Source organism: Ranitomeya variabilis, chromosome 2 (assembly GCF_051348905.1).
Source record: "Ranitomeya variabilis isolate aRanVar5 chromosome 2, aRanVar5.hap1, whole genome shotgun sequence".
In the NCBI taxonomy this organism is placed as follows: Eukaryota; Metazoa; Chordata; class Amphibia; order Anura; family Dendrobatidae; genus Ranitomeya; species Ranitomeya variabilis.
The window spans coordinates 64,691,515-64,705,352 of NC_135233.1; the positions used below are offsets into that span (position 1 = coordinate 64,691,515).

Here is a 13,838-nt window from a genome sequence, read left to right on the forward strand (position 1 = left end):
ATATTCAGAACCTTAAAACTTGATTTCATGCATATTTTGAGGTCTTAAAGGGATCAGCTTCTCTTTTAAAGTGCTACAAAAACATATAAATGGTTACATTACTGTTTGTTTGTTTGCGCATAGAGCCGAAGTGTGCAGACACTGTCAGCATAGATTGCAGCGTGGGTTACATTATTAATCCGAGATACATATGTGTAAAGCTGCATTCACATTGTTTTGCTGAAAATTCAGGAATCCTTTAGGGGTTTCCATCTTAATACCCGAAAAAACAGTGTTCTCCTAAGTTCATTCATAGAGCTAGACTGATCCTAAACTACGTAGTTTTGGATCCATTTCACCCTTGTTACGGTGGCACCAGGCTTTGAAGCTGGACACAATAGTGTAGCCCGCCAAAGTTTCATATTTTAGGATCTTTGAAGTCAACGGCGGCATCGAGGAAGGATCTTGATACCGTTTTTTGGGAATTAACATGGAATCCCCCTAATAGGGGACTGAGAAGAGACCGAAGTGGAGAAGAACATAGAAATGGCATATAGATGCAGTAAGGTAACGGTACTAGGGACCGAGATGTCTGCGGAGTAGTGAGTGAACGTGCTTGGGTAAGGTGTTATCTGAGCATGCTCAGGTGCTAACCGAGTGACTTCGGTCTCCTTGAAAAATATGTTCTGGTCCCCGCGGCTGTCGAACAGCCATGAGACATGCAGCCGCGTGGACTAGAACATATTTTTCAAGCACATCGAAGTCACTCGGTTAGCATCCTCAGATAACACCTTAGCGGTGCACGTTCGCTCATCACTACTGCTGAGCACTTATCACTCCGTAGTAGGGCTTACCCTTGAGCGACAGTAAATTCTCCACATTCTGCACTTTCTCTGCAGATGGCTTTTACTCTTTGTATTCCTGCCATGCTGTCGTCATTTATGACTCCTTTTTTATTGCACAATAACTTGTCGGTGTACGGAGTGACGCCCGTTACTACATATTTCCACTTCACATTGACTTCAGGCATCTACACGGAGTCACACCCCGGTCATTCACCCTACCAGACACCACTGCTAACGATCCCAATTAGTGACATTTACAGAAAGTGACGTTCAGTGTCCTATTAGAGGCATTTATGTCATTACCACATACACGGGGAAGAGACGTTCAAAAATAACCTTTAGAAATGTCCCCGCCTTGTGACTACAGGTTATCCGGCTCAGTGTGCACCTCTGCCGGCTGTCATTCTTCCTGTGTACTGCTCGGCTCGCATGTGATTTTAATGGGGAGAGGCAAATAAGCCATGGCCTGGCGTGTTTGGCAGTGACTTTATTTCACTAGACAACCCCTATATCATCTCTCCACACATTGATAACTTCTACTGTGCCGATCATCAGAATCAGGAACCTTTTACCTCAGACTATTATCCATTATTATTACTAAATGGTGCAACATCTCGTTGGCACAACTGCTGCTCCATTCATTCTCAGACGAGCGTAGCGCTTGGAAGACCCATAGGAAGTTAATATAGCGGTGGTCAACCATGTGCATTGCCGCTCCATTCTAACGTGCCCCATTCTGCCGATCAGTGTGGGTCCCATTGGTTTAATCCCCACCGATCAAGTTTATCACCTATCCTGTGTTTGTTTTCATTGGACAATCCCATTAAATCTTGTGACGCCAGTAGATTGAGCATGTTGAAATTCGGCATGCCATATTATTATTATTATTATTATTATTATTATTATTATTATTATTTATTTATTTATTTTTTCTAATACCGCTTATGTCACGGGGTCCTTCTCCGATACCACACAATCAGATCGAGGGAAGTGTGATAAAGGTCTTGAGATTGATTATATGCAGAACTAAAAGGTCCATAAACAATCCACCACACTGAGTATACAATAGTCCAGAACACGAATGCAGTTCAGTAACTGGATAAAAAGTCCAAGGAGATAAGAGTCCAATAATCCAGCAGACAGAGGATAAAAAAAATCCATATGCTTCCCTTTCTCTCTGACGTGCTGTGTTTACACCATCCTCAGCACACGGGGACTGACTTCCCAGCTCCTGTCCTCCCTAGCCCCCTCCTTATGTTCAGGGGTAGTCAGACAGGTTGGGGTGGTTTTCAGGCCTCCCAGACCTGACAAAGGTGCCTCAGGGATTAAGGCACTACAGGGGGTCATAAAAAGGCATAGCTACAGTCAGGCTGCAGACAGTAAAGGCCCCGTCTCACTAAGCGATTTACCAACGATCACGACCAGCGATATGACCTGGCCGTGATCGTTGGTAAGTCGCTGTGTGGTCGCTGGGGAGCTGTCACACAGACCGCTCTCCCCAGCGACCAACGATCAGGGGAACGACTTCGGCATCGTTGAAACTGTCTTCAACGATGCCGAAGTCCCCCTGCAGCACCCGGGTAACCAGGGTAAACATCGGGTTACTAAGCGCAGGGCCGCGCTTAGTAACCCGATGTTTACCCTGGTTACCAAAAAAAACAAACAGTACATACTCGCCTTTCGGTGTCCCTTGCCGTCTGCTTCCTGCTCTGACTGAGCCGCCGTACTGTGAGAGCAGAGCGCAGCGGTGACGTCACTGCTGCTCTCACTTCTCACTGTACGGCCGGGAGTCAGTGAGAGCAGGAAGCAGACGGCAAGGGACACCGAAAGGCGAGTATGTACTGTTTGTTTTTTTTGGTAACCAGGGTAAACATCGGGTTACTAAGCGCGGCCCTGCGCTTAGTAACCCGATGTTTACCCTGGTTACCAGTGAAGACATCGCTGGATCGGTGTCACACACACCGATTCAGCGATGTCAGCGGGGCCTCAACGACCAAAAAAAGGTCCAGGCCATTCTGACACGACCAGCGATCTCGCAGCAGGGGCCTGATCGCTGGTACGTGTCACACATAGCGAGATCGCTATGGAGGTCGCTGTTGCGTCACAAAACTTGTGACTCAGCAGCGATCTCGCTAGCGATCTCGCTATGTGAGACGGGGCCTTAAGTGAGCTAATCCAATTATCAGCCTTTTGGAAGGTAATTGAGACTCTAGACAATATGGGGAATACAGGGAATGATATAGGGCAACAAGAGAACACTATGAAAATCAGTAAAGTATAAATACACTTAAAATGATACCCACATAACCTATCACACCATCACACCCTATATCTGCAGCCTGGGTGGGTGAAGGCAGCAAACTCCCTGTGATAAATAGAATAAAAAAAAGAAAGGTAGGCTGATCTTTAGTTAATGCTGACTTTACTAGAGCGCTTATGGCCAATTTTTAAGGTCGCATAAAGATCATTTTTACAAATGAGTTGTAAACGAAGTTATAAACCACTTACTAGTTTATAGTAGAGATTGGTGGCCATGCCCTCGCTTGTAAAGCCTCACCCTCTTTTCAGGACATAATACACAGCTGTTTAGATGAGGCATGTGGCCGGAGACCACCCCCATTAGCCCCTATTAAAATACCTTGTGCCTTGGAAATAAACAGAAGCTTAATTTGTTTCATGGCAGTTTGTTGTTGGGGGTCACATGCCCCTTCATCAGTGGCCATGTTTAGGACTGGAGCGCTGTCCAATTGGTAGAGAAGTCTACTAAACACAAGGCTTGTGCTTTTCTATAAAACTGGACATTTCCTTTTTGGATATTTGTCATATCCACAATATATTCCATTAATGTCAGATGGGCCGCGCTGTCTAAGTACATGTCCCGGAGGCGGCTGCTTATTTATAAATCATTTACTTCATCACAAAATGGGCCATACTGTCAGTATAATAAAGCTGCGCCAAAGCATTTGGGAAAATTTAAGACATAATTTTCTGAAATGTCCTGAAATATGAAAATAATTTCTAACAGAAAAGACAAGTCAGTTTTTCCATCCTTCAGTCATTTGCGCTCCATTAACCCTGTGATGACGGTGTTAGTCATTATCAGATGTTTTCGTGGAGAGTGACTCTCAAGAAGAGCGCTGTACTCCTGTGCCTGGATACTATTGATTGAGTTCCGGTTTGCTGTCTGGCCGGGTCGGGGCTCATATAGTGTTGATGATTATCAAAAGGAAATCGTATTCTACTAGCCATTAGTGCCGGGGATGCTACAGGTAATAAGAGGTCTGCAGGGCTATGATCTGGTGGCCATGGACTACTGACGTGGCCACTGGTCCTGAAAAATCTTTTCACTCTACTCTAGAGTATCTTTTGGCTTTGTGTGACTGGATAATCTTGGTACAACATTTAGTTTGGTGGTTTATGATTAATCTTGGCGCCCTGATCTGCTTTTGACGGTTACGCTTCTCTCCAGTTAACCAGTCGGTATAAGTGACACCTGCATGTCTGCGGTTTTATTGTATGTGGCCACAAAGCAAAATAGGGAAGTTCTCTGCTCTTGACTTTTCTCCTTTTTTATGTTGTTCAGAAAGTCTACTTCCCTGTAAGTGATAGGGGTAGACGCTTTCCCCCTTTAATCTTTCTCCCTGGGCTTACAGATGTGTAAATAAGGCCATGTAGTGTTCTGTTTAGGATTAGGGATGAGCGACTGTTCTCGGATAAGGTGTTATCTGAGCATGCTACTCAGGTGCTAATAGTGTCTTCAGAGTAAGGCGTTCAGCGCTTACAAGCTCTATCCTGTTCAGCTTGTGTGTGCTGCTCTGAAGCTGGCTGGATTGCTGTTGCTGGATCTGGTCGGCTTCAGACCCCGGTGCTCCTCCAGTGGCAAAGTTAATAATAATAATCATCTTTATTTTTATATAGCACTAACATATTCCGCAGCGCTTTTTCTGCTAGAAGCTTTAGGGAGAGCACAGTTCAGACAAGCAGTGAAACCATGCTGCTGACCCAACTGTTAAATCTTTCTGCTCCTCCTTTTATCTGGCAAGCTCTAAGGTAGGGGAGCAGTGCGCCCTTAAGATTGATTGATTGATTGATTTTGAGAAAACCTCTTTTACTGCCTACAATATGATGTGCATATGCCTTTAAGTTAATGGAGTAGATTTCAACTTGTAGTAAAAAAATGAAAACAATCCATCCATATATTTTGGCAGGTAAGAGCGTCTGCGCTTCATGCTGCAATTGTAGAGATCAAGGTTTATCTATAAAATGCTCATCTCCTGGAGTGCTGCGGGTTATGCATTAATTTATAGGAGTGAAAGGGAATGCGTTACTATTGCAGCTACTCACGGACTCCGTTATGATGAAAGTATTCTTGCAAGTTTTTTGACGCAGAAAAAACGGAACTTTTTATTTAATTTTTCCAAAATCTGAGCTTAGGAATTAGAAGTGACTTTAAAAAAAAAAAAATGCAGAGAGGGGGGAGGAGGTGAGCATCATGAGCATCACCTATAGTAAATGGTGGACTCTGTGTTATCCATGTATAGTTGTCTTTATTGTAATCCTGCCTCTGATAGTAATTCAGTCATTAATGAAAACTAATCTGGAAGTGTCATCCTCAAGCCAGATATCATCAAGATTGCAAATTTGATAGTCCCCCTATATTGTCAGATCTGCCTGACTTTTATTCTAATGTTTAAAAGAGCCTGAAAAGGAAGTTTATGCCAAGAAAGAAAAAATCTATTCCATCATGTGGCCTAAACATCTGTGGTGTCGGGGGAAAAAAAAAATTTGATTCCCTTTAAAATGGGCAAAATAGGGCCCTTTAAAAGTTTGTCATCAGTGTCATGTGACCTCTGTTCTCTCATTGGCTGTGAGCTCACCGATGCGGGGGGCGTTTATGACCAACCGTTTTCTTGCCTGAAGTACTTTGTTGTAGAAACTGTAATATGTAATAAATATGAGAGGTTATCCTGGTGACACATTGCTGGAAGGGCATCGGATGGCAAAGTAATGCAAATATCTAGCGGTTAATATTCATTTTTTCAGAGGAAATAACATTTTCAAGGATTTTAGAGAATTTGATTATAATTTTTGGCTATATGGGTTTCTAATAGTTTTCATCTTTTCTTCTTACTCCAGAATATCCAATAACCTATCAGTTTCCTTTTTATTTCTGCTTGAAGTAGTGTGTGTTTTATTTTTGGTGCTGTAGTTTAATTTACAGAAATGACTAATATACTCCAGGGTATTAATGGTGCGAGATTGGGAACATCCTACCCAGATTCCCTTTGCATCCTGTTTATAAACGAGATCTAGAAGTTTATAGAAGATTCCTGATTGGAATATACAAAAAATGTCTATCTTCCACTTTGGAATTTTCCAACAATCGAGCGTCTGTTAACTTTTAGAATTGCTTACATGTGTAGAGTAAAGCTCCGTGCGTGTTAGTTCTGCCGGCCTGCTTTACCATTTACGACACCCTAGGCTAAAATGAATTTATGTGCTGCGAAATGGAAAGCGTAGATCTTCCTATATCCGTGCCGCACTGCCCCATTGTTTGTAATAATCAGCAATTGTCACAAATCAAAGACTCCATAAAGGAGGAGGACAAAATAATAATACAGCTCTTCAGGCAGCCATAAGCCTTGTTCCACCTGAGGGTGCAGGGAAAACCTGACGTCGGCACAAAGCTCTCACAGTCAATTACATATTATTGTACAATCCATTTCATAGAGAGTACCGGCAGTCCTGGCGCCAGCGTGATGACTTTCTACCCTAAAAGACTCTCAAAGCCCTAATAACTGGCAGGTTTGAGCTATACACTAGGGTGTACATAAAACTCACAGGGCCTCATAGAAAAGTCCAAATTGCCAAACTTCTCCTTGACCAGTAGTCGAAGCATTGGCACAGCCACAATGATTGAGGTTTCCACATTATGGTGCCCCACCGTTCCTCTACGAATGTGGCTGATGGTAAAGAACTGCTCCTAGCCCCGTTCACACGATCTGCTCCACTCGGTGGACTTGATTCTCCGCACAGTAGGCGTGATCTAGTGATGTCGTCTCTTCTCTTAGTGATACCCCACTGTCTACACCTCACGGACTAAGAGTATTGGTAAAGATGGGGACATCAGTGTTTCACAGTTTTTCGGGATTCCGTATGGACAGCCGGATATAATATTCCTTGGTTTGGGGTCAGTTCTCTGGGTCAGATTCCACCAGTTTTTGCCTTGGTTTTATCCAAATAACATTTATATTGTAGTAATTATGGTGCTTGAACCCTCCTAGGTTCAAGCACCATATTGTAATCCGATTTCTTATATTTTATTCTTCTTCTTCTCCGCGTTTTCCGCAATTAATGCGGCCCGAACCGCTCGGCGCAGAGACCCCGTTCAGGCGGCGTTTCGAAGGCCTCGGTGGGGACAGGTGTGCTATGACTTTTATAGTCGATCCGATATGTAGATTTTATTTAAATCGCATTTAAAAAAAAAAAAATTCCCATAGGAAATAATGGCGAACTTTCCATTACCCCCAGCTTGACCTTCCAAAGATGGCAGCTATGCAAATGTACGGTGTCCATTTTAGGACATGATCATTTATCACAGTCAAACATCAGGATAAAGTGAATATGACACCCTCTCGTCCCGTGTGTGAAAAGTAAGTGCCCCCCCGGCCCCGTGTGTGAAAAGTAAGTGCCCCCCCGGCCCCGTGTGTCAAAAGTAAGTGCCCCCCGGCCCCGTGTGTGAAAAGTAAGTGCCCCCCCGGCCCCGTGTGTGAAAAGTAAGTGCCCCCCCGGCCCCGTGTGTGAAAAGTAAGTGCCCCCCCGGCCCCGTGTGTGAAAAGTAAGTGCCCCCCGGCCCCGTGTGTGAAAAGTAAGTGCCCCCCCGGCCCCGTGTGTCAAAAGTAAGTGCCCCCCCGGCCCCGTGTGTGAAAAGTAAGTGCCCCCCCGGCCCCGTGTGTGAAAAGTAAGTGCCCCCCCGGCCCCGTGTGTGAAAAGTAAGTGCCCCCCCGGCCCCGTGTGTGAAAAGTAAGTGCCCCCCCGGCCCCGTGTGTGAAAAGTAAGTGCCCCCCCGGCCCCGTGTGTGAAAAGTAAGTGCCCCCCCGGCCCCGTGTGTGAAAAGTAAGTGCCCCCCCGGCCCCGTGTGTGAAAAGTAAGTGCCCCCCCGGCCCCGTGTGTGAAAAGTAAGTGCCCCCCCGGCCCCGTGTGTGAAAAGTAAGTGCCCCCCCGGCCCCGTGTGTGAAAAGTAAGTGCCCCCCCGGCCCCGTGTGTGAAAAGTAAGTGCCCCCCTGGCCCCGTGTGTGAAAAGTAAGTGCCCCCCCGGCCCCGTGTGTGAAAAGTAAGTGCCGGCCCCGCCCACCGAATCGGAGGCCGAGGGTCCCCGGCCACCAAATCGGAGGCCGAGGGTCCCCGGCCACCAAATCGGAGGCCGAGGGTCCCCGGCCACCAAATCGGAGGCCGAGGGTCCCCGGCCACCAAATCGGAGGCCGAGGGTCCCCGGCCTCCAAATCGGAGGCCGAGGGTCCCCGGCCTCCAAATCGGAGGCCGAGGGTCCCCGGCCTCCAAATCGGAGGCCGAGGGTCCCCGGCCTCCAAATCGGAGGCCGAGGGTCCCCGGCCTCCGATTAAAGTGGCTACCGAGGATTCCTAAATGCCAAAATGGCTACCAAGGGGCCAAAGTTGCTAACAAGGGGCCCCGCACATCAAAGTTTCTACCAAGGGGCCAAAGTTGCTAACAAGGGGCCCCGCACATCAAAGTGGCTACCAAGGGGCCAAATTGGATACCCAGGGGCAGGGCCCTGCATGCCAGACTTGCTCCTGAGGTTCATTGGCAGCTGGCAGTGCTGTTCAAGCACCATGTATTTCCTTCAGGAAATGCCCATCTAGTTAGTAATTTGCTCTCTAAATATTACTGATAATTTCTTTGATGCTCTATCGTTAGACTGTGTATGAAAGGGGTTTTCCAGTGGAGAAACCTTTTTATTCTTTTTGGGCGAAGGGCTTGTTTATAAAACGAAGAAAAATGTCTCCTTCTCACTTGAGTCTGCGGCGCTCCCGATCACATGATTGGCGCTTCAGTACTGGTGTTTACTAGCCAATCCCTGGTGCAGAAGTGACCTGCATCAGCCACTGATTGGTTATGTGGATGCTTCCTCCTTTCACCTGTAGGCAACTCCTTAAAAATGGGGGTTCAACTTCTAGGACGACCAGCAGAACCTCATTGAATTGCCAAGCGAAGCTCAGCCTCACCTGTAAGTATGGCCGCATACTCTGCCGAGTGTCATGGCCCTTCATTCTTTATGGTTTTCCAGTCTTTCATTTCTTCTGCTTACCTGTCCAGCTGTGTAGTAACACTTCCCTTGCTCTGGTATTGCATATAACTAAGCAGATCTAGGGCTCTAATGTTGGCAATCTTGGTTTTCAACAAACTTGCCTGGGAAATAGTTCTCGAAAGTTTTGCTTAAGTAGCAATTTCCATAGATAAAGTAAAACTTTATCTGTGTCAATTTGCACACATTACTCTCTAATTAGAAAATGATGACTGCATGGAAATGTTCTCCTCTACAGGTCCTGCCTGTGTTAGCACAGCTGTCAGGTGAAGTCACAGGCATCAGTGACGCCTAAATAGTGCAAATACCATATGGTGCAAACAATGACTACCTCTCGTTCTGTGCCAACTGATTTAATAGGTTCCTGGAAAAAAGTTAAAGTACATTTATCAAGCATTATATCTATGTATATAAATGGCGGGCCTAGTGGTGCTGCCCCTCTGGCCTAGTGGTGCTGCCCCTCTGGCCAAGTGGTGCTGCCCCCCCTCTGGCCTAGTGGTGCTACCCCCCTCTGGCCTAGTGGTGCTATCCCCCTCTGGCCTAGTGGTGCTGCCCCCCCTCTGGCCTAGTGGTGCTGCCCCCCCTCTGGCCTAGTGGTGCCCCCCCTCTGGCCTAGTGGTGCTGCCCTTTAGCCTAGTGGTGCCCCCCCTCTGGCCTAGTGGTGCTGCCCGCCCTCTGGCCTAGTGGTGCTGCCCGCCCTCTGGCCTAGTGGTGCTGCCTCTCTGGCGTAGTGGTGCCCACCCTCTGCCCTAGTGGTGCCCACCCTCTGCCCTAGTGGTGCCCACCCTCTGCCCTAGTGGTGCAGCCTCTCCAGCTTAGCGGTTCCTCCTACGTCCTAGTGGTGCCCCCCTCCATTGCAGGCAAGTACTTACCCTTTGTAAGACAGATTGCTAGACCACTTTGCTGCCCTTTCTGATTTTTCAAAGTATTTTTTTTTTTCTCTTTTTTGCTATGGCTGGAGATGGTGGCAGTATAGTACTTGTTCACTATAGCCATCATGTCAGTGATGGTACTAAGGTATGAGGAGGATGTGTCTTGTGAATCAGGATAAGACTTTGGTAGAGAAAGTTGACACAAATGACATTTATGAAGATGTAGGTGCGACAAGTGTGTATTGGGGGAACGTCTGTTTCTTTTAAGAGATCAGACTGGTTAGATTAGTTTTTTATAGACTGACTGGATGACGAGGAAGTGTTAACCTTTTATAGTAAATGATGTAGGGGAGAGGCACTTGTGACTTGATGGGGCTAGGAAGACATTGCGGTGAAATGTCACCATTGTTTCTTACAAACATGCAGATCGGGTGCAGCCGGTGCGGCGCAGTCCCTGGATGAGGATGGTGGAGGTAAACATTTAGTGTTTGGACCGTAGCCGAAAGTTGTAGATCAGAATAATCCTAGAAATTGTTTCAAGTTTCTGTAGATGGTTTAGTTTATGTATATTTTGGATTTCTTAATATTTGCCTATTCTTTATAGTTTTTGGAATAGTTGCAGAAAAAGTGTTTTCTGTGTTGCAATACCTTATGTCCAGCAAAGTCTGAGCTGCTGCTTCCGTCGTCAGAACGTACACTATCCTTTTAAACGAAATATTTTACATTTTTTGTACTTATTCCGTGCTGTCGTGAGGCATATACCGCACATCTCGGGACATATAATGCTAATATGGGTTCTCTAAAAACTGTCCTGGAGCTGTCACAAGAGCCGATCTTTACGGGTCACTGCTTTTCACGAAATAGTCTGTGTAATTATTACATCACATGAGATTTCCAAACTGTTGGCGTAAAACCTGCTGCAACAAGTCTCCTGTTTGGAGGTTAAATGTGGTTTTCATGGATCTTCTATGTAATGACGGTCAAGGTTTAGCTTGTTAATTATTGTTTTAGAGATGTTTTGTAAGTGGGTCAATATTAAAATGATAGATAACGAGTGGAGTCTGCATCGCCAGGATCAAATACACTGTTACATGGGCCCCTAGAAGTGATTTCCAAACTTTCCAAACAATGTTTTACGTGTTGTGTAACACACGGTGTGCGGATAAATCTGCGCTTTGGTCACTTACCGTTAAATGGGTCGCTTAGGCTTCTTTCACACTAGCGTCGGCCCGACGAGCGTTGTGAAAATAATGCCCGATGTGGGCAGTGGAAGCAGTCTCACGATGCTTCCGCTGCCCCATTGTAAGGTCCGGGGAGGAGGGGGCGGAGTTTCGGCCACGCATGCGCGGTCGAAAATGGCGGACTCGACGCACAAAAAAAGTTACATGCAACTTTTTTTTGTGCCGACGGTCCGCCAAAACACGACGCAACCGTCGCACGACGGACGTGACGTGTGGCAATACGTCGCAATGCGTCGCTAATGTTAGTCTATGGGGAAAAAACGCATCCTGCAGACAACTTTGCAGGATGCTTTTTTTCTCCTAAACGACGCATTGCCATGTACAGCCAAAAACGCTAGTGTGAAAGTAGCCTAAGCCTGCTCCAAATTACATTTATGCACACCAGTGGGGAATATCAGAGGACGCGGTTTTTCTAATGTGAGATTATGAAATATTCTGCCTTATTGTATGCTCATACAGAGATGTGTACAAGTTCATTTGAAAGGGTAGTGATTGAATCTACAAGAGGAGACCTCACTAAAACCAATTTGGTGTCATCACTTTTTCTTCACCTCTTCTCAGTCTTCTGGTTCCTTGTCGTCTTGCGCACTTTGTTACCGGTACTTATGTGGAAAAATTGGCCTTTCGGTAGTCCTATTCCGGATAAAAAGAATGAACAAATGCACCAAACTTTTGTGGTATAAAAGAGACAAATACATCATAAGAAGATCTAGCTCCATCACCACCCAACAGGAGGAATAGCATGAAATGGGGCCACGGATCCAGCATGCAAATAATCCAATAGTGGCTTGATGGGCAATCACGTGGAGTGAGGAGCATCGGAGTGGTGTTCTCACTTTAGATTTCTGAGTTCTGTAATTTTTTATTTTCTGCTCCACTCTTATTCACTTCCAGCAAGTAATTGATAGAAGGTAAATTGCTTCTACCACTTGCAAAGGATGTTAAATCGACCTAATTTTGTTTTCCCCAGATCTAATTTGTTTTGTGAGCAGACAGACTATACTGAAAATCCAGTACTGTGATTTCTCATCCTGGCCGCAGACAAATAGACTTTCTTTGAAGATTTGAGGCTTCAGTATCTGTACAGGCTGAAATGACAATCAGCATTGCTCAGCCTCCGGACTGTGTGTACAGTATAGTACAGTATATGTGTGTATATATGTATATATTTATATGTGTGTGTGTATAGTGTGTGCGTGTGTATAGTGTGTATGTATATGTATATATGTATGTGTGTGTGTGTGTGTGTGTGTGTATATATATATATATATATATATATATATATATATATATATATATATATATATATATATATAATTTTGTATGTACATTATGCACACTCTCACCGGAGCCAAGCATTGCAAATTCCCTTATATGCAATGGCAATTTTTCCATATTTTCTTATGTGTATGTATATAGTGTGTGTGTGTATATATAATATATATATATATATTTATTCTAATATATGGACATTTGCATTGCTTGGACACGGGGCTATGTATGAGCATATACAGTGATGTGTAATAGTAGTGTGTTTAAAACAACTGAGAAACAGCTCAATCCTCATGATTTTTATTTCCATATACATAGAGGCACTGGGATCTGCACATTCAATTCCAAATTAAAACATTAAGAAAATATAAATTTTTAAACTGAAAATGAAGAATAAGGAATAATAGCCTCCATTTCCACTTACAAACTTGAATATTTACACTATAAACTGAAATGTCTTTCCAGTCTCTATTCTGTTAATTACTGAACTAATATTTAGTTGTGTACCTAACCTATATTCCTGATAAGTGCTTTACGTCTGTGCGGCATGGCGTCACCTGACACCTGCGGGCAGATATTCCATCCCAAGCTGCTTGCACTACATTCCACAGTACTTTTGCATTCTTAATTTTTTGTATCAAAAACAGCATTTTTGATGTCACTCCACAAATTCCCAATCAGATTGAGGTCTGGGGATATACAGTTATGTGAAAAATATTAGTCTAACCTCACCGATGGCAAAATTTGTGACATGGCTAAGTACAAATTGCCGTTTCAGCCTGTATGGCCACAGAATTTATTATACAGAAGTCACTGGATATAATTTTGTGAAATGTTTGGTATTGAATCAGGAAATGAAATCCTTCTGTTCCTGTACTTAAGGGTTTTTTTTATTACTAGATACAAGTACAATTTTGCATTTTTTTGTTTTTATAATGAAAGTTTTCAAATTCCATTTATTATTCCATATGGAAGCTGTTAGCATCCATATGTAAATCTGATTTAAGGCCCTGCTTGATGGGGAAAACAAGGAAAGTGGTAGCTGACTGCTCACATTGGCCCCATATGTATCCACAGTGTCTTTTCGACAACACATTGCTCTATAAAACTGGTGTATATTGTGCCTATCCAAAGAAATAATGGAGTAGTCCTCTGAACAGCATTTGGACATTTCTTTAATGAACATTGAAACTTCTGCTGTTATTACACTTGCTGGTCCGGTCAATAGTAAGGTCATCAATTGTGTTTTCCCCAACCCGGCCCTTGGCTCACGAGCCACATATCGCTCATGGGGCCCCTGCAGGTT

The 13,838-nt window shown here is 44.7% G+C and overlaps 1 protein-coding gene across 5 annotated transcripts in view; it reads left to right on the top strand.

Moving 5' to 3' along the window:
* Positions 1 to 13,838, top strand: part of UGP2 (UDP-glucose pyrophosphorylase 2) — a 72,509-nt gene that overhangs the window by 36,344 nt on the left and 22,327 nt on the right. Inside the window, exon 1 of one of the 5 annotated variants that reach the window (XM_077282505.1) lies at positions 10,386 to 10,492. The exons of the other annotated variants lie outside the window; for them this stretch is intronic. Within the exon in view, the coding sequence (XP_077138620.1) occupies positions 10,478 to 10,492 (15 nt within the window). The 5' untranslated portion in view covers positions 10,386 to 10,477. Of the gene's footprint in view, positions 1 to 10,385; positions 10,493 to 13,838 lie in introns of those variants that run through there. 5 annotated transcript variants of the gene reach the window in all.